This window comes from Myxocyprinus asiaticus, chromosome 38 (assembly GCF_019703515.2).
Source record: "Myxocyprinus asiaticus isolate MX2 ecotype Aquarium Trade chromosome 38, UBuf_Myxa_2, whole genome shotgun sequence".
Lineage (NCBI taxonomy): Eukaryota > Metazoa > Chordata > Actinopteri > Cypriniformes > Catostomidae > Myxocyprinus > Myxocyprinus asiaticus.
The window spans coordinates 13,396,923-13,424,850 of NC_059381.1; the positions used below are offsets into that span (position 1 = coordinate 13,396,923).

General features: G+C 35.2%; 5 protein-coding genes across 6 annotated transcripts; 3 read left to right on the top strand and 2 right to left on the bottom strand.

The window, feature by feature from the left end:
* Positions 1–1,067: 1,067 nt before the first annotated feature.
* LOC127428953 (vacuolar protein sorting-associated protein 29-like) lies at positions 1,068–11,362 on the top strand. The gene is made up of 4 exons (XM_051677652.1): positions 1,068–1,194; positions 8,095–8,286; positions 8,527–8,762; positions 10,920–11,362. Exons 1-4 carry the CDS (start codon positions 1,192–1,194, stop codon positions 11,035–11,037), a joined length of 549 nt encoding a protein of 182 aa, XP_051533612.1. The 5' UTR covers positions 1,068–1,191; the 3' UTR covers positions 11,038–11,362.
* LOC127428952 (protein FAM216A) lies at positions 11,164–15,505 on the bottom strand. The gene is made up of 5 exons (XM_051677651.1): positions 15,375–15,505; positions 15,240–15,268; positions 13,575–13,699; positions 12,234–12,360; positions 11,164–12,164 (listed from the first exon to the last, which is right to left on the bottom strand). The coding sequence occupies exons 1-5, from the start codon at positions 15,452–15,454 to the stop codon at positions 11,854–11,856; spliced, it is 672 nt and encodes a 223-aa protein (XP_051533611.1). The 5' UTR covers positions 15,455–15,505; the 3' UTR covers positions 11,164–11,853.
* Positions 15,506–15,613: 108 nt separating this feature from the next.
* On the top strand, positions 15,614–20,616 carry gpn3 (GPN-loop GTPase 3). Of its 2 annotated transcripts, XM_051677647.1 has the most exons (8): positions 15,614–15,762; positions 15,997–16,105; positions 17,242–17,409; positions 17,551–17,675; positions 17,902–18,017; positions 18,126–18,222; positions 19,716–19,844; positions 20,280–20,612. In XM_051677647.1, the coding sequence occupies exons 1-8, from the start codon at positions 15,715–15,717 to the stop codon at positions 20,343–20,345; spliced, it is 858 nt and encodes a 285-aa protein (XP_051533607.1). In that variant the 5' UTR covers positions 15,614–15,714; the 3' UTR covers positions 20,346–20,612. The 2 variants fall into 2 exon arrangements, with proteins under 2 accessions (XP_051533607.1, XP_051533608.1); XM_051677648.1 differs by lacking the exon at positions 17,242–17,409 and having other exon boundaries at positions 20,280–20,616.
* A 265-nt stretch (positions 20,617–20,881) lies between these two features.
* On the top strand, positions 20,882–24,554 carry arpc3 (actin related protein 2/3 complex, subunit 3). The gene is made up of 7 exons (XM_051677653.1): positions 20,882–21,029; positions 21,451–21,550; positions 21,703–21,779; positions 22,398–22,466; positions 22,594–22,720; positions 22,848–22,942; positions 24,271–24,554. The coding sequence occupies exons 1-7, from the start codon at positions 21,024–21,026 to the stop codon at positions 24,331–24,333; spliced, it is 537 nt and encodes a 178-aa protein (XP_051533613.1). The 5' UTR covers positions 20,882–21,023; the 3' UTR covers positions 24,334–24,554.
* An 884-nt stretch (positions 24,555–25,438) lies between these two features.
* ube2g1b (ubiquitin-conjugating enzyme E2G 1b (UBC7 homolog, yeast)) lies at positions 25,439–27,923 on the bottom strand. The gene is made up of 5 exons (XM_051677654.1): positions 27,692–27,923; positions 27,120–27,222; positions 26,899–26,996; positions 26,638–26,816; positions 25,439–26,550 (listed from the first exon to the last, which is right to left on the bottom strand). Exons 1-5 carry the CDS (start codon positions 27,732–27,734, stop codon positions 26,464–26,466), a joined length of 510 nt encoding a protein of 169 aa, XP_051533614.1. The 5' UTR covers positions 27,735–27,923; the 3' UTR covers positions 25,439–26,463.
* Positions 27,924–27,928: the final 5 nt, after the last annotated feature.

Sequence of the window (27,928 nt, forward strand, 5' to 3'; positions counted from 1 at the left end):
ATGCATCAGATTCTTTTTTCCTATCCCAAATTAATATGCAGAGACAACTATAAGTAAGCCATTCATAGGTTACTGTAAGCACTGTCTTTCTGTGGCACTATAAAAATTGCACTGTTTGTTTCGAGGGACCCACCCCAAAACCATTACTTAACCAGTGGCATGAGTTGGGGGCGGGACTATCACTTCTTATTCAGAAAGCTGTTTTGAAAACAAATGTATTTTTGCAATTCCGTTTGGTGGCAACAGTAGCGCAGAAATTACATACTTCAGCTTTAAATTTGGGTCTGTATAATATATGGTAATAATAAAAAATATAGATATAAAAAATTATGATAATAATAATTATAATGGAACCATGGAAACAACAGCCTCACTCAGTTCTTTCAAGGATATATATCATTTTCCATAAGCATTCCAGAAACATTTCAAGAGTTCAAGAGTTTTAAGTCTTAAAACACATTTACCAGCTCTGAAATGAATCACATAAAAATATTTAATTTGAAGCTAAAAAAAGATTTTAAAATTTAAAAAGGATTTTAGAATTTAAAACAACTTAAAAGACTATGTGCTTAATTAAGTCTACTAATCGTGTAAAGAATTGCGAATGATCTTATCCAGATGTTATCAAATTTTAAAATGTTATGCGGTCTCTAAGACATCGGGGAATCAGTTGGTGGCCTATTAACCCCATTTCATAATTATTATAATCAACATTCAAGAGTACATTTGACAAAATAATTTAATAGCATAATATATCATTAATAATATATATAATGATGAATCATTTAATAATAACAATAATTTCATTTTACAAAATAAAATAATTTATTTATGAAAAGGAGCAATTAAGAATGTAGCCCACAATGAAGACTGTGTAGTGAAATTAAGAATTTATATCTTTATTACACGAGAAAAGAAGGCAGCATGGTTGTGCTAAAAGCTAATGCGTTTTTCAGACGTGTCCTTCTCTTATTTCAAACATTGGATGTCTCATTTAACGAACCCCAGTGTGTCTTAGCCCTACAAATTGTAGTTTTGGTGTATGAAAATGTGCATGTTAACGCTAGAGGTCGTCTGGTTGTTTCACTCATAGGTACCGTTCCGCCTTGTTTGCTGAACTGAAGGAGGAGTTCTGGCCTTGCATGTCAACATCAGCTTCCTGAGCTCTGCTTCAAACATAGCTGGACAAAAATGGTACGTGTACACTTATCAGACAGCATTATTTATATCAGAAAGGCCTCGTTATCTTTGAATTCATTTAAAAGCATAAGTCTAAGTAGATTTATAAAATATCCGCTTTTCGAAAAAGCTGGGGGTTTTTTTTAAGGCTGGTGGGTCACATGACAGCAGCGAGCTAGCGCAGAGTTGTTCATCTCATGTTCCCGCAATAGGGAGTCAGGATGTAAACGGTTAATCTCGCTTAAATGGATACCATCTGTTAGGATTGAAGTATATTTTTTGCCACATTAACTAATTACGTGTTTCAGTTTTGCGACGGCTAATCTGATGTGTTAATGCTGAATGATAACAGCCTGTTAGCCTCCAGTAGCTAACATGAAACTGTACTTCTACCGTCTTGATTAACGCATTGTTATTGCTTTTAGAATTATTATTATTAATGGATTTCACACAAAACATACATTGAATATAAAATCAATAATAATACCAAAAATTGGGGGTTTACCCAAAAATAGCTAATGTTTTATTTAACTGAAAACTAGTGAGATATTTGCTCTTTTAACCCTTTAAAAGTTGTATTTCAAATAGAAAAACAAACCTTGGATGCAATATTAACTTGTAATGAATGCCACAATGTGTTAATTAAATGCTCCGACCAAGCATGCCTCAATCACTCCATTGAGTTCATCAGTTGGTAAATGTTATAAAGTATTAATATTAATATAATTTTCTTGGAAAGTGCTTGACTGTAGTTGTTACACAGAATAAAGAGAATAAAATGAATTTTTCTCTATAAATACCTAAATTCAAGGAGCCAAAATTGTTTCGTTAGCTAAAATATGTGATACATTGAGTTTAGTATAGGCTAAGTACTTCTAATACATTAAAAAAATTCAGTGGTATGTTTATGTCCGTGTCATTCAGAAGCAGCTTAAAAAAGTGTGAATATTTTTTAGAATGACCATTTTTGGAAATTAAAGGGGTGTTAAATTTAAAATACATGTGTATTTTGCATTTATTTCTTACTTAAAATATTTGTCCATTTTTTTTGGTTTTAAAAAGATCCCCAGTCTACATACGTTTAATGAGGCAGAGGCAGAAGACAAAGCATTAACCTACTTTTGTGTCGTCTTCAGCATATTTTTGAAAATAATTATGAATTGTAGCTGGAAGTTGACCGATATATCAGCTTTACTGATTAATCTGTACCGATAGTTTCTTTTTGAAACTATCGTTATTGGCAAAAATCAACGCTGATAGTAGCATTATTTTTCTTCTCATTATATTTATTCTGTGTTCTTCTGTTGCCAAACCCTTTATTTGCTGAATATATAGGCCACGAAAAGCTTAATTTGGTGAATATCTACGTAAAGAGCATTGTAAGGGAGCCAAGACTCTGTTACCATCACTGTTTATGGACTAATTTATGATTATTAATGCGAAATGTTATTTAAAAAAAGACACCTGTTACAATTGACAGGCGATCGCTGATGATCTACTATTGATCAGTGATGATCTACTGTGTTTTAATTACTACTCTACAGTATTTATTAGCCCATTTGTTTACTTTATTATGATTCTATTTTAATACATTATAGATGATTGTAATAGTGTATGTTTTGTTTCCCTTGTGTGTGATTTTTATATTTATTTTTTTCTTCCCCAAACCACTTGAGCGCAAACCATGCCCGCAGTCATGACTAAACACTCAGGAACGTTTTCATTGGTCATTTCAATCATGCAGTCACTTGTGATTAGTTCAGACTCCAGAAAGATTGTGAATGGATCCGATGCCGACCAGCGGTAAGATAAGCCTGCTGGTAGTTTTCAATAAGGCTGTGGTTTGCACTCAAGTGGTTTGGGGGAAAAAATCACACTGTGTTTGTGTGAGCTGGAAGCATAGACATTTCAAATTAAGAGTCCCCAGTCCATTTCAGGCTTGTTTATAATTAAAAGTCCCATGTTATGCAGCAGATCTGAACTTTTTCTGGTTTTATTGGGATTTTAATTGATATAATTTGATTTTGGTTGCACAACAAACATGCATTTGGGATTTTACTCATTTGCAGCCTCTTTGTCTTTACCCGTCACAGTGAGGAAAGATCAAGATTTTTATTTTACCTTCAATAAATCGATTTTAAAAACTATTTGCGAATATTTGGTTATCTGCCCTTTCCACCACCTTAGTAATCGGTATCGGCAAAATCCACTATCGGTCGACCTCTAATTGTAACAAAGTAATCAGAGCAAATATTTTTACCTACTGTAAAGTGGTCCATCTTAAGTAAAACATTGAAATGCTTTTAGATTTTCAGCCATGATTAAAGTGAAACTATGTTCTGATGGGATTCCTCAGCAGCATACAGTTGCTTCACCCTAAGCTTCACACTAACTGTTTGCTGCAAGTGTTATCCATTTATCAACCTCAATCACCTAACATTTAAACTAACATTTGAGTTTTCCATTTGATATTATTTATCCACTTTATTGTTTCAGTTTCCTTCTGTCTCACACCATCTTTCATCTTTTTTTTTTCCCTTTGTTGTGATCATGCTTCCAAACACCCCATCCACCTTACCTTTCCTCACCCACTGTTCCCCATCCTGTCTCCAATCGACCACTGCATTATATTCAGGCTGGTCACAGAGTAAGTGCCCTACCCAGACCTCTCATGCTTGTGGCTTTCTGAATTTTAGAATAGTGCTGCTGCTTCCGGGCTGCTTGATCTAGCATGATTCCTCTTACCACACTATTGTGCATTTTGTTTAAACTCTTTTGCAAGGAAGCCTTACAATAGTTTAATTTCTCTCTGATCATAAAATAGCAATGACTAATCATCAAGTATTAGCTTGCAGCTTGAGAATAAAGTATTACTTACCTACCTGACTACACCATCATAATCATCATGCCATTTTAACAATATATCATATTTCTAAGCATTGCTGCAACATATATTGTGTTTTGTATATTTGATGAAAAAAATGTTATGCATATTTTAGACACAGTCAAATTATAGTATTAGTGAGGCTGCTCCAAACATAGTGATCACATGGAAAAATCGGCTATGTTCGGAATGGAATACTAGTGTGCTGCATACTGCGCAGGATACACTGAAAACTGCCTAATGTGTGTGTATGTGTGTGTGTGTGTGTTTTAATAGTATACTTTATGCAACAACAACCGTTTTAAACAGTAGTTAGCTCCATTTGTCTCATGACCATGCAAAATGTTGCATTCCGCTGTACAGGACTGGGTAAAATATTGATCTTCCAAAGCATCAAAATCTTCATTTGAATGATCTTGATATCCATTCTTAAATCCCAAGATTGATCTTTTACTAAATGCACAACTCTCTACAATGCAAGTAAATCATTCTCATTATGGCTGCAACTAACGATTATTTTGATAATCGATTAATCTAACGATTATTAGACTATTTGGCGATTATTGCAACGATTAATCATTAGCTCTTAACTGATTATTCAGCTTGTGCCCTGACTTAAAATGTTGTATTAAACGTGCTTACTAACAATAAAGAGGACAAAATCATCTTTTAAAAATACCTCTAAATGACATTCACTGAATCAAATGAAAAAAAAAAAACTTTTTATTAAGTTTAATTCAGTAAAGAAATTCACTGTAAAAAATCCTATTATCAAGTGTTTTTGTCTTGTTTTCCATTTTAAAATTGTCTAAAAATCCTTAAAACAAGATACAGTTACTTGAGAAGCAACATAAGATATTTAGACTTGTTTTAAGAGCTTAAATATAAGTCTATTTTGTATATAAATGTATTTTGGTTATACTTCTGCAAGTGCAGTACTGCACTTGCAGAAGTATAACCAAGTGGAAAAAATACGCTTATATACAAAATAGACTTATATTTAAGATACTTTCTCTTAAAACAGGTCTAAATATGCTTCTCAGGTGAATGCATCTTTTTAAAAGGATTTTTAGATATTTAAAAATATTTGTATTTTTAATATTATATTCAACATTCTCAGATAACAATTTTTTCTTCTGCATTATAGCTCCTAAAGTAAATGTATGTTGTTTTAAAGGAGTTTTAGATAGTTTGTTGCAGTGTATAATGGTGGCGAAGACTACGCTCTCTCACCTTTCTATTCACTTCAATCCATCTTTAACTCACAAAAAAACAAACTCTCTCTTATTAATCAAACTGCGTATTGCCAATTTTCTTCACGATAAGAAATGCACAGTGACACATGTATTATGATTCAATAAGTTGCGAGCCATCACGTTATAATCTAGCTGCAGCAAGCGCGTGCTCGAAGGGTGAGTGTCCCTGTGACAGAGTGTGCCTCCCTCAACCAGGTGAAGTTTCAATCTCTCCCCCTTAGATCGGGACATTTGCACAGCTCATAGAAGAGGTGCTGACCGCACAGAGAAATGCCAGTTTCGGAGTTTGTAGTTATTTACATGATCTGCTTCCGTATTGTTTTAACTTTAATAAAGCTATAACGCATGAAATATAACTGCATTAAAGATGTAACGCTGGGGTGTTTACTTTAAAAACGCTCAACACGCAAGTTTTGCTCAGCGGAGCAGTAGCTCTGCTTATTCCATAACGAGAGTGCTTCTGTATTTACTTATTTTGCATTTTTGCATTATAATTCCCTCATACTTTGCGATGTACGTCACCTGAAGCTGTTTGGAAAGTTTGGAGTGCATCTGGACTGTGAGCTGTGTAATTCTTCTCAGTCAGGCGCGAACTGCAGTGCTGATCTCTCGCGTCATCATTAGAGTTTCATATGATCTCATGTTACGTTAAATGAGATCAAACGGCTATTCGACAACTACAATTTTTGTAGACAGTTTTTTACTGTCGACATTGTCGATAACGTCGACTAATCGTTTCAGCCCTAATTCTCTTATGAGACCAAATTTTGCGCTATGCGACAAAAAATGTCTGTGATTAGCCACTAGCTGGAAAATGTTCAGGTTTCTCTCACCAGATTGAGTAGTATATTGGCTAAGACGTTCAGCATCTTTTTGCTGCTTTGTTGAGCGTAAAAGTTTGATTTGACTCGTTCCATGTGATGTGTGTCCAAAGATGTGATCCATGCAAACATTTTGTCAATGAATAATGTCTCCAGAAAATATCCTTTCTGTTCTTTATAGTCAGTTGTTGATCAAAAACAAAACATAAACATTTATTTCTTATCAGGTATAGCACAGATGAGGTAAAAAAGCCATTCAAGGACGCTCTCGTTAATATGCTCTCATTTACAGATGCTTTTTTACAGAACTGCCAGTTTTCTTAAAGAAACAGTACCGATTTTTAGCACGTGTTCTACAAATCAATGTAAAAACTTGTAAATAGTTTAAGTTATGCATTAAACAATAAACATGTTACAAAATATAACATATGCAATGTAATATCATAATTATTGATGGAACACATGGATTATACACATTTAAAAAGCTAAAATGTTACCAAAATAACAAAAAACAAATAAATTACAATTTGTAAAATTTTATATTTTGTAATGTATCTAGTTAGAAGGTCCCCTGTAAAATTAACAGCATTAGCTGGGAGAATTTCTTTGATATATATAAGCAAAATGGACATTATAAATTAAATGAAATATGAAATATACCCATATGAATCAATATCATATCGAGAGCTTCTGAATCCAAATCAAATCTGGAAATCTTTATAAATACCCCGCCCAAGTTTGTTGAACTCTTGAGAATTCGTATGATGAGAAAACATGAGAACAATCGAAGATCTAAACGTCACACACTGACCTCTTGGCTCAATACAAAGAAAACATATTTCAAAATTGTGTGTTTTATTGTTGCAGGAAAGTGACTAGATGGCATATTTTAACATTTTAAATATAATTGGCTATTATTTGCTAATTGTGATTTATTATTTATTAAAACCAGTTTTTTTATTTATTAAAACCCTCAAGCGTGTCCATTGCGTTATCCGAAATAATTTTGCAGACTCAAAGTCTAGTGTGACTGCGGCTTAATTTTAAAAAGGCTGTCCATTTATCATCTTGTAGGTAAAAACAGGTACAGTTTTCATTTGCATAAAAACTGTTTGCATTTTAATTGAATTTTGTGTAATGTCTTAACTTTTGGCATCTGATAAAAATAATAAAATAATGAGTTAAGGAAGAGATAATAAAGATATCACTTTCAGGTAATTTGTCACTGAAAATTAAAGATCAAGTTGAGCGCAGTGCATTGTGGAAAACATTATTCTATGCAGTGTTCTTTGTTGTGTACTGCACTTTTTAGCAGTATAAATCTAAAAATAATAGGTCCTCAGGTTATTTCATGCATACAGAAAATGTACAAACTGTGCACAGTAGACATGCTGTGTATTGCAGAAATAGTTGTAGTATGCTACTCCGAACATAGCCAAGGTTATTTAGAATGTTATGATAGAATCCATTGTTGTTTCTTTTGATTTGTTGATTCTTTAGAGTGTGCGGTATTATGTTTTCACATATCTCTAATGCCACAAATCTATTTCTACATAACTTTGTTTTATGTATGTGAGTGACTTTTATTGAATGTGAGTGGTCTGATCTCATCCTATGTTTAGGTTTACAGAGTTAGCTAACATTCTTAGAAGCTCTTTTGCTTAGCTGAAAAATGTAGGCTTTAATCTAATTGCTGTCTGGTGAAAACCTCATCCCATTTTTACTTAATGTTAAAAACTTCCATATAGACTACAAAGGCAAAACAGTCTTTCCCATATATATATATATATATATATATATATATATATATATATATATATATAGCTTTTTTGGATAAAGATTTTATTCAGACAGCAATCCATTGCTTGTGACTCTCCCTTTTTCTTTACTCTTAGTGTCCAGCAGCAGTTAAACATCAAGGTTTGTACACTAATGAGTTTAATTTTGCCAATAGCTGGTCCTTGTGTTAGGTGACCTGCACATTCCCCATCGATGCAACACCCTACCTGCCAAATTCAAGAAGTTACTGGTGCCTGGCAAGATTCAGCACATCCTCTGCACAGGAAACCTCTGTACAAAGGAGAGCTATGACTACCTGAAAACATTAGCTGGAGACGTGCACATTGTCAGAGGAGACTTTGATGAGGTTGAGTTTTATTTCCATTTCTCATTTAAAGGTTTAGTTCATCCAAAAATTTAAATTCTGTCAACATTTACTCACCCTCATGTTGTTCCAAACCTTCATGACTTTCTTTCATGGAACACAAAAGGAGACGGGTGAACCATTTTTGGGTGAATCATCCATTTAATGTATCAGTTTATCATAGACTCTTATGTACTGGTTTAACCACCCATATTGCTTGTTTCTCTTGTTTTTAAATGATAGAACTTGAATTACCCAGAGCAGAAGGTGGTGACAGTGGGGCAGTTTAAGATCGGTCTGATCCATGGCCACCAGGTGATCCCCTGGGGTGACATGGCCAGCTTGGGACTGCTTCAAAGGCAGCTGGACGTGGATATCCTGATCTCTGGACACACGCACAAATTTGAGGCTTTTGAGAATGAGAACAAATTTTATATTAACCCTGGTTCAGCCACAGGGGCCTATAGTGCATTGGAAAGGTATAACATTTACTTCCATCTCTTTCACATCTTGTGTAACGTAGAAGGTATACAGGGATTAGAAACTAAATGTTTGTCATTTTTATTCGTTCTGAGCAAAAATGATATTTTTACATTCCAGCTTCGGGGGTCCATGAACTCTTTTCAAAATGGTTACCAGTTAGAATGTTTTTTTTTTTTTTTTATGATTAAAGGAGTATTTTGTACAAGTTAAGATCAACAGCATTTGTGGCATAATGTTGATTACGAAAAAACATTTAATCGTCCCTCCTTTTCTTAAAAAAAAATAAATAAAAAATGACAGTGAGGCACTTACAATGGAAGTGAATGGGTCAATTTTTTGGAGGGTTTAAAGGCAAAATTGTGAAGCTTATAATTTCATAAAAGCACCTACATTCCTTCTGTTAAAACTCATGTATTATTTAAGCTGTAAAGTTGTTTAAATTGTAATTTTTACAGTCATTTTAGATTTTGTTCTCATTTTCGATTACGTTCTGCAAAACAAATCTTGCTCATTTTCAGTTTTTAATCCCTGGTTAAATGCAATGATACAGTTGAAGTGATTAAAACTCATTTTTTAACCACTCCGCAGATTTAATATCAGCAAACTATCGTTTTTGCAAGTCATTTAGGACATCTTCTTTGTGCATGACACAAGTAATTTTTCCAAAAATTGTTTACAGACAGATTGTTTCACCTTTAATTGACTATCACAATTCCAGTGGGTCAGAAGTTTACATACACTAAGTTAACTGTGCCTTTAAGCAGCTTGGAACATTTCAGAAAATGATGTCAATCCTTTAGGCAATTAACCAGTTAGCTTCTGATAGGAGGTGCACTGAATTGGAGGTGTACCTGTGGATGTATTTTAAGGCCTACCTTCAAACTCAGTACCTCTTTGCTTGACATCATGGGAAAATCAAAAGAAATCAGCCAAGACCTCAGAAATTTGTTTTTGGACCTCCACAAGTCTGGTTCATTCTTGGGAGCAATTTCCAAATGCCTGAAGGTACCACGTTTATCTGTACAAGTAATAGTACGCAAGTATAAACACCATGGGACCACGCAGCCATCATACCGTTCAGGAAGGAGATGCGTTCTGTCTCCCAGAGATGAACGTAGTTTGGTGCGAAAAGTGCAACTCAATCCCAGAACAACAGCAAAGGACCTTGTGAAGATGCTGGAGAAAACAGGTAGACAAGTATCTATATCGACAGTCCTGTATCCACAGACAAACGAGCCCTTTATCGACATAACCTGAAAGGCTGTTCAGCAAGGAAGAAGGCACTGCTCCAAAACCGCCATAAAAAAGCCAGACTACAGTTTTCACATGGGGACAAAGATCTTACTTTTGGAGAAATGTCCTCTGGTCTAATGAAACAAGAATTGAACTTTTTGGCCATAATGACAATCATTATGTTTTGAGGAAAAAGGGTGAGGCTTGCAAGCTGAAGATCACCATCCCAACCGTGAAGCATAGTGGTGGCAGCATGATGTTGTGGGGGTGCTTTGCTGCAGGAGGGACTGGTGCACTTCATAAAATAGATGGCATCATGAGGAAGGAAAATTATGTGGATATATTGAAGCAAAATCACAAGACATCAGCCAGGAAGTTAAAGCTTTGTCACAAATGGGTATTGGATTGGCCATCACAAAGACCTCAATCTGAAGACCCTGACCTCAATCTGATAGAAAATTTGTGGGCAGAACTGAAAAGGCGTGTGCAAGCAAGGAGGCCTACAAACCTAACTCAGTTACACCAGTTCTGTCTGGAGGAATGGGCCAAAATTCCAGCAACTTATTGCAAGAAGCTTGTAGAAGGCTACCCAAAACGTTTGATCCAATTAAACAATTTAAAGACAATGCTACCAAATACTAACAAAGTGTATGTAAACTTCTGACCCACTGGGAATGTGATGAAAGGGATTAAAAGTTGAAATAAATAATTCTCTCTACTATTATTCTGACATTTCACATTCTAAAAATAGTGATCCTAACTGACCTAAGACAGGGAATGTTTTCTATGATTAAATGTCAGTAATTGTGAAATACTAAATGTAAATGTATTTGGCTAAGATGTATGTAAACTTCTGACTTACACTTGTATATAGTACTGTTAATGTACTCAACATTTATTATTAAATTGTCTCTTCACAGCAACATTACACCATCGTTTGTTTTGATGGACATTCAAGCCTCCACAGTTGTAACGTATGTCTACCAGCTCATTGGAGACGACGTCAAAGTCGAGAGAATCGAATACAAGAAGTCTTAAAACCGTTGATGGTGTCGGCTCCCTTCTTTCAGGATGTTAATCTTGTCATTCCCTCTCACATGAAGATCACCATCATACAAATGCTGTATCATAACTTTAGGCTATTTTAATGTAATATATTGTTTATATGTCATCAGAATGTCATTGTTTCTTTGAGTTTGTGGATTCAGCAGATGGTCATTGAGAATGCAATAATGTTGTATTATTTGCAAAATGTCTGCGAGAAATAGTCTGTTAATATGTTGTGTGCCCTAATTAATTTTTCAAGGCCATAAGACGTTTGAAATCATGTTTCATACAATAAAACACCACTTCACATGAAAAATGTAATCTTTTATTTTATTTTTTAAAGAGACTGTACCACACTTAACACATTTGGCATTAAAATGTATGGATCAGCCTTTCACTTAGAACTGCATCATTATTCTTAGGTATGTGTGAATTTTTATGCATGCATTTTCATTAATTACTAAAGCATATATCAAACGTGTTTTAGGTAGGGAATAGGAAGTCCTCATCCTCTTCCGAATCATTGAAAGACAGGCTGCACATTTGTCCAGAGAGATAAGAATCCATGTCAGTCACCTCCCATTCCAAGTCAACATCCGATAGGCGTGATCCTGAACATTTCAGTTCATTTTGGAGAATGTTAAATACAGCTGTTTGCTTTAAACTGGCTTAAAACAGGAATTAGAAACCTGAAGTGTTCATAATATCAGGATCATTAAGAAAGATACCTAAGCACATTTGCAATGGTCTGTAATGCTGCATACTTACCATGTAAAGAGGCATGTTTCGCAAAAGTAGTCTTACTTTTCATTCTTCTTGCTCTTGATTGTACTGTAATCGATTTTTGCAATCTTGAAGACACTCTATGTCGTAAATATTAGGGTCACAATTCATTATTTTCACAATTACTCGCATATTGTACAATATTTTTACCCTGTGTTCATTTTCCCACCTTTGATGATCTATGATTTTAGGGAAAGTTGTTTTCTTGACTTTTTCTGCAGTCAAATATCTCTTTCCACTTTCTTTTGTCTTGCTAGTTGTAGTTTGAGGGTTTGTGATGTATTCCACTTCTGGGGTGTATATTGACTTCTGCTGTTTCACATTTACTTTCAAGTCTGTCATACATTAAATATTTCATTATAATAAATTGGATTACTAACAGAAAAAAAAAAAATGTTGTTTACCTGTCCTGATACACCGGTGTAATACATTCATATAATGTTGGCATATTAGCTGCCGCATTTGATCCGTGCTGTAGGCCTCTGCAATACTGTACAGAAACCGCTTTTGTCCTGGTGTCAAGCCTGGATGCTGAAACCAAGAGTTTATTTGTTACCTGTTTTTCAGTGTGTATCTTACCATATTTTAGTAACAGATACAAATCATTGTAAATGTGACATATAATCATTGCAAACAATGGGGTTCAAAAGTCTGAGACGTTAGTGAAAGTGCTTCTATTTTTTTATTTATTTTTTTACATTTTTACACATTTTACATTACATATTATATTATCAGCTACACTGAAAACCCTAATAAGTTAATTGCACTCATTTGAGTAATTTGTTCCCTCACTTCCATTGAGTAGCCTAATGGGGTCTCCCAAAACTTGAGTATTTAAGTTCAATTAACTTTGTTTTCAAGTAGAGTGAACTTAACTATTTAAGTTGAGTTAACTACATGCAAGTAGACTCAGATTTGAATTAAAATATTGTTGTTTCTACTGTTGTACATTTTAATTGAATTGATTCAATTTTAGATCAAACAACAGCACAGCTCAAAGATGATAACTGATTCTAGGTCAGTTATTAAATAATTCTTTACAGAAATGCATATATGCACTTCAGTTGCACATGCACAAAGAGAACTTGAGATAGTGTGACCAGGGTCCAACTTGACCAGAGAGACACAGATCACCCTAATGGTGACATTACACCAAACATCTATTTGCAACAAAGCATAAATAATACAACAAAAGAGCTAAAACATCTATGAATTCTTAATAACAAGTGTTTAAATTCCCCAATCTGTTCCCTCTGACCAAGGAAACATAATTCAAGCAGCAAGGGATTGTGGGTATTCCCCGTAGCCTCAATTTTGTACTCAATAGTTTGAGTTATTAACACTTCAAATCTTAAGTCTATGGATTTTTAAGAAAAATAAGTTCAATGAACTTAAATATTTGAGTTATGACTCCAAAACTTTACATTTCAAGTAATAATTAAGACAACTTGATTTTTACAGTAATGTCAACTTTAGGGTTTACAGTGTAACAATTTAAATGGAGAGCTGAACTCAACAAGTTTGTGCAAAACCTGATTATCTATGTTACCCCAGCATGATTTGAAAATGTTCCAAAGTGCTTCAATAAAAGAAAATCTGTTTTAAAAAATGATCATTCGATTAGTGTCCCAGAAATCGTGCATAATCTTACATATTAATTTTATGTCATAAAGTAACTAACTTTATTTAAAAATTTTAAAGTGGTCTCAGACTTTTGGACCCCACAGTATATTTTCATGAAATACCTGTAAAAATGGAGCAGCAGTCATGGTCTTCGGGATCTGAATAGTTTTCATGTCACGATTCTGTTCTGCCACTTTAACAGGTACTGCTCTCTGCATTCCATGTCCAAATTTTGGGTTTGTTTTATCTACATAAAGAGATAAGCAAAATACTCATTTGAATATTCAGTTACATTTTACACTGAGTGTCCTTAATTGTTATACAGTAATAGCATAATAACATAACTACCAGATAGTGGTTTACTACATGATATACATGACAGTTTAGTTGTAATTATTGGCTATGCATAGTGAATACTCCACAATGGAACAGCATGATGTTACGCTGTAGTTACACATCCATGAATTAAATATTGTAGCCTATAGTTCAAATGCTGAGATTGTGTTAGAGTCATTTGTCATTGCTTTCTTGGGAACGTCTGTTTGGTCTTGGATTTAACTCAATGGGGTCAGAGACTCTGGTTACTCTGTCCAAATTATTCAGGTGTAACGTTTCTGTAATTTCCGCAGATAAAGCTTGCTACTGTAGCCGTATGGAAAAAAACCTGTCAGGTTGCTGACGAGATAAAATGGTTGTGTCCTTAGTTCAAATATACTGCACAATTCTAGTGCAAATGGATAAAAACAACAGGTTGATGATGTACAGTTAGTGACCAATTCTGACTGAAGACTGTGCTTATAATTAGGATGCAAAATAAGTGCTATATAAATGCGGTATTTTAGGGCAGTAAAAAAATAAATAATACAAGTTATTTAAAAGTGTAATTTATACTGGATTAAACATGATTTAAAGCATATGAGTCTGTTTGCTCATTAACACTGAAGCATAATGCTGGCTACATTAAATTTGCATATAGGGAAAAAGAGATTAAAGGGATAGTTCACCCAAAAATTACAATTCTCTCATCATTTACTCGCCCTCATGCCATCCCAGATGTGTATTACTTTATTTCTTCTGCAGAACACAAACGAAGATTTTTAAAAGAATGTATCAGCTCTGTAGGTCCATACAATGCAAGTGAATGGTGGCCAGAACCTTGACGGTTTAAAAAGCATATAAAGCGAGCATTAAATTAATCCATTTGACACCATATGGACACTGACGTGCACAGAACGGGGGCTACAGGTCTGCAAGCCCCTGCCCCTTTCGTTCACAAATCTAAAGGTGCCCTTCACAAATGTAAGGTGCCCTTTTAAGCGGAGGTGCCTTTAAGAGCGCGAAGATTTAAGTGGAGGTGTCTATACAACAGCACAACCCCCCCTCCTAACTCTGTCCATGTCATTTTGCCCCTGCCCCTGCTAAGGTCTGTGCACGTCACCTATGGATCACTTTCATGCTACATTTATGTGCTTTTTGGACCTTCAAAGTTCTGGCCACCATTCACTTGCATTGTATGGACCAACAGAGCTGAGATATTCTTTTAAAGATCGTCATTTGTGTTCAGCTGAAGAAAAGCTGAAATTAACACATTATTAATGCAAAAAAAGACAAATTAACACATTATTAATGCAAATTAACGCATCATCTCATTTAAGTATGTACTGCAAGGGAAACAGTAAACAACTGTTTAATTTAAGTATTTTATTAGCTAATAGTGCAGAGGCAGCAAACAGACTCCTAATCTGATTAATTAATTAATTAATTAATTAATTATGGGACAAACTTACCACCATCCACATGGTTGAGCCCAGAAGACCTGTTCAGACCACATTATCATATATGGATCATTAAACTTACAAGAAAACTTGGAAAACAACACCGTAAAATATGTTATACCAGTCATCTTATCATTTTAATCTTACCTTGATGGCAAAAAAGACGTTTTATGGTACAGACCACTTTTGTCGCTGTTGTTCTCAAGGAATTTCACATGTTTCTTCATGTTGAAGTGTCACCTGAACTGTGAGTCCTGTAGAATATTTACAAGACGAACTGTTAACCCATCCGACGATGCGTTTGCGTGCGTTTTTCTGGTCTTTCGACCTTACCGGGCTTCCGTAGGTGACTGAAAACAGCATGGCGGCTGTGCGTATTAGTGTCGGTATTGAAACACGAACACATTTCGCAAACAAATAAGCTTTTCTTTGTGAAATAAGTGAAAACAACATTACATATCGCGCTGTTTGCGTTGGAGAAGTGACAATGCCTCGCTACGCACAGCTGGTGATGGGTCCTGCCGGAAGTGGAAAGGTAAATTTAGTACCAGGATAAATTGGACTAACATTAACTAGATAATCCATAGTAATGCTGCTGTTCTGCATTATTTGATTTAGTGTACGCTTATCTATTTTGAAGTGCTAAACATTAAACCCAAAGCTGTTCTGTGTTATGATTAATTGTTGCGGTTTTTATTATTATTATTATTATTATTATTATTATTATTATTTTCTTATTGAAATCCTTGGTTAATTTCACTTTTCATAGAGTACTTACTGTTCCACCATGGTAGAGCATTGCCAGGCCCTCAACCGCTCTGTACAGGTGGTGAATCTGGATCCAGCAGCAGAACATTTTGAGTATCCTGTCATGGCAGGTGAGTTGTGGATAGATACACACACTAGAGAGAGAGAGAATATGGTATAGGTACAGCATGAACATACAGCACTATATCATATTTGATCTGTCAGCAACACTACATATAAGCCATTGGGGAATTATGCAGCTGACTTTAACAATAAATATATATATATTAAAGGGATAGTTCACCCACAAATGAAAATTCCCTCATCATTCACTCACCTTCATGCCATCCCAGATTTGGATGACTTTTTCTCTTTTGCTGAACACAAATGAAGATTCTTAGAAGCATATCTCAGCTCTGTAGATCCATACAATGCAAGTAAACGGTGACCAGATCTCCAAAAGCATATAAAGGTTGCATAAAAGTACTCCAGTGGTTAAATCCATGTCTTCTGAAGTCATATGATAGATGTGGGTGAGAAACATCAATATTTAAGTCATTTTTTAATATCAATCTCCACTTTCACTTTCACATTCTTCTTTTGTTTTTGGTGATTCACTATTAAAATATTGATCTGGTTCTCAAACACACCTAACTTATCACTTCTGAAGACATGGATTTAACCACTGGAATTGTATGGATCACTTTTATGCTGCCTTTATGTGCTTTTTGGACCTTCAAAATTTTGGTACCCATTCACTTACATTGTGAGAACCTACAGAGCTGAAATATTCTTCTAAAAATCTTCGTTTGAGTTCAGCAGAAGAAAGTCATACATATCTGGGATGGCATGAGGGTGAGTAAATTATAAGATTATTTTCTTTTTTGGGTGAACTATTCCTTTAAATAAATCACAACTATCAAATATTTTGGATTCTTCATAGTAGCAACCCTTCGGCCCTTTGCCATTGATAATAGCTTTGTACACTACTGGTATTTTCTTAACCAACTTCGTGGTTATTCAAACAAGAATATTGTTGATTGATGTTTTAATTTTCTTAAGTAACTAAATGTCCTAAATATGCCCCTGGAAGCAATTAGCAAAATATGAAAAATTTAAGAAATAAAATTAAACACGACCAGTACTCTAGTAATAATTTTGAGTATTGAAGAAGACAAAATGTACAAAATTCTCTAGAGTGGTAATGTACATAAATCAAGCCACTCCCTTATTTAAGACTTTAAAATGATAATTTTTAAAAATGCAGATATTCGAGAACTGATCCAGGTGGATGACGTAATGGAGGATGACTCCCTGCGATTTGGCCCTAATGGAGGTCTGGTCTTTTGTATGGAGTACTTTGCCAACAACTTTGACTGGTTGGAAGAGTGTCTTGGTCATGTAGAGGATGATTATATACTCTTTGATTGCCCTGGTAAGATGCTATACATGCATATAATCAAAAGAACAAGTATGCATGGTATTGCTGAATGTAATCAGTTAAGGATTGTTATTGATCAGGATTGGCATGCCTTTATTGCAGAATTATGAAGAGCACTGCGTTATTTGATTTCAGGTCAAATTGAGTTGTATACTCATCTGCCTGTTATGAAGCAGCTTGTGGAGCAGCTACAGCAGTGGGAATTCCGTGTGTGTGGGATCTTCTTGGTGGACTCGCAATTCATGGTGGAGACCTTCAAGGTAAAATTAATATATTCGGGAAGCTGTTTGTCACAAGGCAATGACAAATAATTTCAAAAACAACAGTCTCATTGTTTTATAAACTTAATGTAACTTATGTTTTAAGATTTTTTTTTAAATTGGAACAGTTTCAGCAAGTTTGAATTGTATCTTTAAACACTGTTTTGATTCATTATTGAAGTTTGAAAAATTCTAAATATGATATCTGATCAAATTCATTATCTAGTTTATCTCTGGAGTTATGGCAGCCTTGAGCGCTATGGTGATGCTAGAAATCCCCCAAGTCAACATAATGACCAAAATGGATCTACTTAGTCCAAAGGCTAAAAAGGAAATAGAGAAGTATGTTTCTGAGACTTAAATAGGACCATTTTAAAATTCACTTCAAAATGTTAAGTCTAGCTACAAACAACCTGTTTATTTAGATGCGACTGTGTTTATTGTTTACAGGTATCTAGACCCGGATATGTACTCTATGATGGAGGACAACTCTGTAGCTTTGAGAAGCAAGAAATTCAGCAAATTAACCAAGGCCATATGTGGTTTGGTAAGATGGCCAATACAAAGATCAGGCACTGAAAAATACTGTTGTTCTTAATAGGTAATGTTGATTAGCCATCATAATCGACAAACCCTATTAGACACAAAAATCATGAACACAAATCCATGAGTAATGTGATATTGCACCGGTTAACACCTGGTTTTAAGATGCGTTTTGGGTGATCTGATCACAAGTAATCAGCGCTAAATAAATACAGGTGTAAACGGGGTCTAAAACGATCAAATCACATAAACCACATACGAAAGTATTCAAAAACACATGTGACCACATCACATTGGAGGTGTAAACGTTAATCCATCCTGAATGCGTCCCAGACAGCAGCGAAGCACCACCTCTCACCTGTCAATCAACCGCTGCACTAAAAAAAAGTGTAAAGAGTGAAAAATATTAAAAAAGCAAATACATTTGCAAGCACGAGAACTTCATGGATCTTCTTCAGTGTGTCTAATATTAACATGCAGTAACACAGATGAGAAGCACACACATCTGAAGCTCATCTAACAGGTACTTCACTAAAGTTACAGAATTCTGCTCGAAATGTTGCATTTGTGCTTGGATTAAATGTCAACTGCATCTGAGAGAAACATCGCGCAGGTTTCTTGCACTTTCTTTGTCTTGCAACTTTTTTTGCGGTTTATTATCATCAGGAAGTAGCACACTGACATAGTGATTGATGTATGTCGTCATGAAATCAGAGATTCTCCCCTCAAAATGCTAACACAAGTGCACACAGGAGACACATTTAAGCGACCGGGTGTAAACAGCCATGTGTTGAAGTCCCCAGATATACTTTATTAGGCAGGCATATGTGGTATCATTTGAAAGTTTAGAATCTAAAGTTTTCACAGAACACCATCACTTCTGCATTTGTTACATAAAATAACAAAATAAGGCCTGAAAACATATGCGTTGCAAATAAGCACAACGCTTGTGTGAATAATCCAATGTTATATCTTAGATGTCCAGAACAAAATATGCAGTCCAGCAGGAAAGACATGACAAACAAATCATCGGAAAACTATGCTATCGACTATTGATAAAATGTTACACATTATTGCATAGGGGAAGATCTCAGCTTCCTAATGACACTTAGATTGAGCTTCTAGTCCACTCAGAGGCCAAGATATTCAGTGAAACAATGGTGGTGGTGCATAAACTGAAAATGATACAATGCCTATGAACGAGCACATCTCTGAGGGCTGAGATGTGTTAGAGTGCCACCTACATTTCAGATCAGATCTCAGATCAATTTTTTTTGCAATTAGTCTACAGTATGCGTGTATGGTGAGCTTTAAATTTGAGTGTGAAAAATTGCAGGTGGCTGCCCAAAAATGCCCCAGAGTTGAAGAGGTTCAGTGGTAAATAAATGGACCCTTCAAAATAACAGGCACTCTTCACTCTTAGTTAATGTTTTAATGTTTTGGTGGCACAAGTTTTACAAACGTCCTATACAAAATAGTTACCACTGCTTTCTTTAGATTGATGACTACAGTATGGTCCGTTTCCTGCCCTTTGATCGTACTGATGAGGAGGGCATCAACATTGTCCTGCAGAACATTGACTTCTCTATACAGTATGGTGAAGACTTGGAGTTTAAAGAGCCCAAGGTGGGTTACTGCCATATTCTGTGAACTTGTATTATTCTGTCATTTTATTTGTTAGAAAATCACAGAATTTATATCTTTTTGTGGCTAATTAATTGTAAAATAACAACAGTTGTTTTTATGGAAGCCTATATTCGCCACATAAAAAATCATGCTTTGTTTGGTATATCAAAATTATGAGATACAAAGTCATAATTATGAGATAAAAAAAGGTTAGGCTAATGAGATGAAAAATTTGAATTATCAGATAAAGTAATCTCATAATTATGACTTTTTACACTCATAATTACTACTATTTTTATCTCAAAATCATGACTTTTTTTCTCATCATTTTTACTTACCAAAGCAAGAATTTTTTTCGACGTGGCAGAAATGGGCTTCCATATGTTTTAGATCAAATTATAAAAAATTTTAAAAAAAAACAATTTATTTCTCTAGGAAGTTGACGAGGAACCCAGTAACACAAATTTTGACGAGTTCTTCCAAGACAAAGTGGATTCTTGAGTGTGGGAAAATTGCATTTAAACTTCAGGCAGGACTACGTTAGGATGTGTTTGACTGTTCTGATTCAAGACCATTCAAGAAAGAGTATACAAAAAATATACAAAAATATCTTGTCTCCCTTTCATAATGGCATTGTTTGAAGGATTCAACCCTAACCTGTGTCTGCTTAGTCTTAGCAGAGTTTTATAAAATGTATTTTTTTTTCTTTTTTTTTTTTAATTTTTATTTATTTTTGCAATAAAAATATGCAAATGACAAATTTGGTGTTATAATTTAGGATTTTGTAATTATTCTGGCCCTTTCTTGATGGGCATTTAGAATGTACCTGTAATGCTCAAACATGTTGTCTAATTAGGAAGTTCACTAGGTTTAGAGACGCAACCTGTGTCATCAGAGTCATTTAGAATTAAAAAAAAAAAATAACCTGTTCTATTTAGAACATTTAAAAAAGAGATCTATAATAGATGTTCACACACATTTCGAGGAAATAACAGCGGCAACTGAGGGTCAGCAAAGCTGGTGTCCTTTGGCGCCCCCACTGGTCATACTCGGATGTTGCTCTGGAATCTCCACCTCAGAAACTTCCTGTGTCGGTGAAGGGTGGTATAGCGGAAGCCGGAGCCAGCGGCGTTGACATTATACATTTTGCCTGCCAAATCTGGGACATATTTTACCAGAATGCCGGTAAGAAAATTTGTAATTTAACAGTTTCAATTATAAACGTATCTGTGGGCCTTATGAGCAGTTGTGCTGCGTTTTAGAACAGAAGCGAACTAGAAAATGCGTTGGCATTGTTAGCAATGCAGCTAACCAAAAAAAAGCCACCTTACTCCTACAATTTTCTACAAATGTAACATATTTTCGTTTGCAAATATATGTATTATATTATGTTTTATGGCATCATGTATTATTACTCAAGCTGTACATATAAGTGTCAGAAATATGTCAGAGCATTGTTGCATCTGGATGTGATGCAAACAACTGGATTTTCTCAGCTGCATTCAGTGTAATCTTGACACATCAGTAATTTTTAAAGCAATTTTCTTATATCACAGTAATAATACTAATTGACACTTGCGTCTTTGAAACCCTCCCATTTCTGCAGGCTTACCACTCAAACCTGATGGATGCAGACACCAAACTGGTGGGGAATATGGCATTACTCCCCCTCAAAACACAGTTTAAGGGGCCTGCTGCTAAAGAAAGTAAGATGCATGTGTTTGATTTATATGCATACACATTTTTTGCTTGACTTGGCAGTACTGTGAAATGTGAGACATGTAGTTCTTCCTTAAATGGCCATCATTAGTGCAGAGTTTTTGACTCATCAGCTGTTTCCTTCCTGTTTCCATTTCAGCCAAAGACACAGATATTATCGAAGAGGCCATCTACTACTTCAAAGCCAATGTTTTCTTTAAGAACTATGAAATTAAGGTAAGGGGCGACTGACTATGAAGCAGGCCATACAGGAAGTGTAGAGAGCCTGAAAATGTACTTGCGTGTCTTAACATGCATTCTCGTTGAATCTGCTACCTGGTTATGTTGTTTCGTCCTGGTTCTACACTTTTTGTTTTTAAATAACTTTTATTGCTAAAGAAAAGAACTGCATCATAATCTATTCTTAAGTTGTTTTGAAACCCATTTACCTATGAATATATACACATAATGGCCCTTTTTATTAGTGGTTGACTGACATGAGATATTTAATGGCTGATTGGTATGATTGAGTAGAGTATGGTCAAAGGCCAGTATAATGCCAATATATAATTACATTTTCTAATAGCAAATAAGATGTAGCCTACACCAAATTGTTGACTATAAATGAAAACCTATTTTGCAATATTTGCTTGCTAAAATATTTGAAAACATTTGAAAGCTGTTCTGTTACTCGTCCAATCAAACACAGTTATTGGTTGCTTTCAGTTATCTAAAAATGGCCAAATATCAGTCCATGTATTGGTCCAAAACTACTCTTTATCTTGTAATTTTGAGTTGACAGTCAGATTCCTTTATGTTGCTGTGGTTTCTAAATTACTTTAATGTTTTTGATAGAATGAGGCTGACCGAACTTTGATCTACATCACTCTTTACATCTCTGAATGCCTCAAGAAGCTCCAAAAGGTATCTATTGAAGCATAAATGCTTCATGGTATATTTAAAATGATTGATTTTTTTTTATCAGTTGCCTGACATTGTAATCATTTAACTTTCATAAGTAACTAATTACACCATTATAAACTATTTACAGTGTAGTTCAAGGGGCCAAGGAGAGAAAGAGATGTATACGCTGGGAATCACCAACTTGCCTATCCCTGGAGAACCTGGCTTTCCCTTGAATGCAATGTATGCTAAACCTTCCAATAAACAGGAGGAAGGTATGGGACAATATATTCAACACTTCATAGGTTAAGGTTGTTTTGGTCTGCCTTTGATTATGATGAGTTGATTTTAATTTTGATTACCGAGTTGATGTGTGTATATTGTCTTTTTTCCCCCAAACAGAAACCATGAGGGCTTACCTGCAACAAATTCGACAGGAGACAGGACTGAGATTGTGTGACCGTGTGTTTGACCCTCAGACAGACAAACCTAGCAAAGTAAGGCAACATTAAATATCAGTCAAATCTAGTTAGAGAAATGCAAGAGAATTAGTAGGTCATACTTCACATCAAAATCAAATGATAAACAATATGAAAGCATATGTTGGATTTTTTTTTAATTGCATTATATATACACCAGTCAGCCACAACATTAAAACCACCTGCTTAATATTGTGTAGGTTCCCCTTGTACTGCCAAAACAGCGCCAAACCACATCTCAGAATAGCATTCTGGTTAGCGAGCTGGTTTGAGTATTTCTGTAACTGCTGATCTCCTGGTATTTTCACACACAACAGTCTCTAGAATTTACTCCGAATGGTGCCAAAATCATGCAGATATGGGTCAGGAGCTTCAGTTAATGTTCACATCAACCATCAGAATGGGGAAAAAAAATGTGATCTCAGTGATTTAGACCTTAACATGATTGTTGGTGCCAGACGGGCTGGTTTGTGTATGGCTATTCTGGCTATTCTGCTCACTAAAATTGTGAGTGGTTTACTGAGTTTCCGTAGCCTTTCTGTCAGCTCGAACCAGTCTGGCCATTCTCTGTTGACCTCCCTCATCAACAAGGTGTTTTCGTCCACAGAACTGCCACTCACTGGATGTTTTTTGTTTTTTGCACCATTCTCTATATGCTAGAGACTGTAGTGTGTGAAAATCCCAGGAGATCAGCAGTTACAGAAATAATCATTCCAGCCCATCTGGCACCAACAATCATGCCACGGTCAAAATCACTGAGATTACATTTTTTCCTCATTCTGATGGTTGATGTGAACATTAATTGAAGCTCCTGACCCGTATCTGCAGGATTTTATACATTACACTGCTGCCACACAATTGGCTGATTAGATATTCGCATGAATAAGTTGATGTACAGGTGTTCCTAATAAAGTGGCCTGTGGGTGTGTGTGTGTGTGTGTGTGTGTGTGTGTGTGTGTGTGTATATATATATATATATATATATATAATTATATGATTTTTATTTAAATACATGTTCTCCACAAAGCTTCATTACTGTAATGTAGACATTTCTTTTTCCGTAATACGGTAATGAAAGTCATCCTGTACAGACAATGTTATATAATTAGCCTAAATTAAAGGCAGTACAACAATACCTTTTTTTTATTAAATTATGCATTTTATTTTTATATTTTGGGGTGAAATATGACCGACATATCTTGGCAGTTTTCGTGAGATTCACCCTAGTATCGGCTTAAGTGTCTTGATGTTTTGGAGCTTAGATGATTTTTTTTTTTTTTTTTTTAAGTGCTATGGAGAATACTTCAAATTAATTAATAATCATTCAAATATTATTATTTTTTCAGTGGTGGGTGTGCTTTGTAAAGAAACAGTTCATGAACAAAAGTCTGTCTGCACCTGGCCAGTAAGAAACATCTCAGGATATCTCTTGGTACTTCTATGTGGGATGCAAATGCTATTTTTCTTTTGTCTTTTTTTTTTTTTTCCTTCTACTTTCTTCAGTGTGTGTGTGAATGTGTTTACCCAGATTCTGTAGAAGATAATTTTTTACTGGTGACATCAAACATATTTGATTGATCTTGCATCATGTAAAGCAGGAGCAGATCAAATAAAATCTATTAAAGGCAAAGTGTCTCATGTCATTAATTAACACATACTACTCTTGAAGCAAAGGTAAGTTCATATTAATATTTTTATTTATTATCTGTACTTATTAGGCAAAGAGCATAGTTGATTGTTGCAGGAAAGAAATGTGACATTCCTCCATATTTAGTGCTCAAAAATCAATTGCTGCCATAGACCATACAAGTTGATGAAAGTTCAAGTGTAACACTATAGCCAGTTAATCAAATTAAAATGTGACTAGGACTAAGCTGAAAATGTACAACTTATTGCTCAATTGCTTTCGGTCTTCTGAACAATACGATGACATATTCAGTAGTACACATCACCAAACAAATAATTTCACTTCTAAATCTTAAGTGTTTAGAAGTGTGTTGCCAGACATCTTATGCACCTTTTTGAGGATATTGAGGTAACTGCTTTTTGCATGATATAATTAAAGGAATATTCTAGGTTCAATACAAGTTAAGCTGATAGCTTTTTTGGCATAATACTGATTACCACCTAAATTAATTTCAGCTAGTCCTCCCAGCAAGAATCTTGGTAACAGTGAGGCACTTAAAATGGAAATTAATGGGGCCAATTTGTAGACGTTAATAAAGTTTAAAACATAATTATTAAGTGCTTTTATAAAATTATAATCTTCTAATTTGTCTTTAAACCCTCCAAAAATTGGCCCCATCCACTTCCATTGTAAGTGCCTCACTGAACCCTCAATTTTTGCTTTTTTTAAAGAAAAGAAAGGACTAGTCAAAATGTGTTTTTGTGGTAATCAACATTACGCCACAAATGCTGTCGATTGAGCTGAACTTGTATTAAACCTGGAATATTCCTTTAAGACATAAATGACAAGACAAAGGCAAGACTAAGAAAAACGTAAGGACAAACAGATATGTAAGACAAATGCTACATTTTAATGAGCAATTACATGATGAGGCCTTGGGGAACAGAAAGTGAACAAAAAGAGGCTACAGCCATAAATGAGGGGGGGAAACATCACATACAAATGACTCGACTGATATAGCTATGGTACAATACATCATATTTACATACACAAAAAATACAGCTTTTGAGCTTAATATTAATACAAAAAATATTCTCTGTCTCATGCAAATATCTAACTTTTTGGTTTGTCCAAAAGAGGATTCCAGCTCAAAAATGGATTAGACATTGTGAATGACATCACTGAATACAATTTTCCTTTCTTACAGGAGAACAACTTAAGGCAGCAGAGAAAGAGATGGCCCTTGTTGAGAGACACCTATTGTATTGTTTTTTTTAAGGGAATAGGGCTGTCCAACATGTCAGTGAACAGTAAATCAACGTTGACTGACAGTCAACCTCTACCGGTACCATAAATGCACAAAACACTCCAGAATTGCATAAAAGACTTTGTTCAAAATTGATGGCTCAGTGGCAGATAAAAAAGCGAGTCAAAACACACAAGTGTCATGCAATACATTTCATCATAATTAAGATAATAAATAATCCAGACACACTAGAGGGTGGGGGTAAATTGACAATAACAAAATGTGCTAAAATTGGCACATTCAGAGGAAATCTAATTATTATCCTATGGTTGCTTTGCTTTGATCTCCCCAAGTGCTGCAACCCCAAATAACTGGTGCAAAGTCTGTCGAAAAGTGAAATAAAAATTTCTATGAACGTTTGTAGTTGATGTATCTGAGGAGGGATTGTTAGAATTTGATTTACGCAATGAAGCATTATCACACAGAAAATCTGATCCACCAAATCAGTTGAATCTGTTAAATTAATATGAGCTTTTAATGGGTTTTAAAATCAACACAGAAACAGAAATAAATCCAACTGAAATTTCTGTCGAGTTTGACTAAGATATGAAGATGGGAACTGATACCACAGTATATGTACTAATAAACGTAACAGTGATGAGGCCCCTAGTCGAATGCCATCTCTTGGCTTTTTCTCACGCAGCGGGCAACTTTCCTCTTGAACTCACCATTGGGATCTTCTCTCCACTCTTTCTGCAAGCCAAACACAAACAGTACAGTTACAGTCATTTCTCCAGAGGAAAATAAGCTATTCTACAGATTCAGTATTACTAGACTTACAGCTGCATCCACGTTGGCTGGCGAGTCACCATTGGGGTCAGCTAACATGGAGATCACGCTAATCATGATCGTCTCTACAGTATGGATGGGGAGCCAACGCTCCTCAGGTTTTTCATAGCCAAATTTGTCCTCTCCTGGTTCATGAAGGATGGAAATGCACACATCTCCATTCTTCGCAACTGTGGTTATAAAGAAATGAAGAATAATATCAGTATCAGCCAGCTACAGAAGATGTTACCTTACACTGACAAACACACTCACCATTAGGATGCCAAATCTCCGTAATAAACTTCATCTTGGGAGGCCGAAGTGGGTAATCATGAGGGAAAATTAGATTCGCCTTAAAAAATCCACCCTCACTACAAACCAAAAATAGAAAACATGAGTAACTACCTGTTGGACCCATTTCAGAAGGAGATTAGTGTTTTGGAGAAGACCAGATTAGTCAAGTTGGCTTTGATATATACAGAAATGATACTTACAACAGAGTGTCCTGTGGGCCGATCACAACAACCTCCCACTGGTAGATATCATCATCATCAATTAGACCAGCAGAAAAACCTTCCACTGGGTTTTTGTTGAGCTCTGTAAAATCAAGACACAATACATACATGCATTGTATGCATGCGCTGATGTTTTGTTTCCCAGCAGGCAGATCAATAATTTGTCCATGACACACTAACACGTGTCAGCTGATCCAATGAGCAGTCAAAACTTAGTTTTACCGTTTCTACATTTATTTTAAAGCAAATAATTAAAATAACAAGTTCGGAGAATATTTTGACGTTTTCTTCGCTGGAAGGCCAAAACTGTGTGATCAACATGTTCATATCTCACCAACTTATTCAGCTAGCATGCTAACAGAACCTTCTGACCTTATTACTTTACAACTGGAAATACGAAACCAATAAACTCTTACACAAACACAGACACACTGTCGGTATCGTTACACACCATGTCATTTGTGAAAAGAGCATGTTGAAAATAAGAATATAACAGTAAGAAACATCCTAGAGATGTTTTGTTTTCTTCGTGCTAAGAGTTAGCCACCTACCTGCTAGCTGTTTTCGCAAAAGCAGGGCCGATTGCTCAGTCATTTTATTGAAACTAATTTCAGCAAAATATACAATGTCGCCAGCAAAATAGGGACAGTCAAAGCTGTTCGACACGGAGCTTTTTGGCTTCTGAACTGAGTGTATTTGAGATCTACTTCACATGAGGCGACAACAGATACATGTAATACTAACTGGCTGTGTTTTAAAAACCAGTACGCTGCCTACGTAGAGCGATT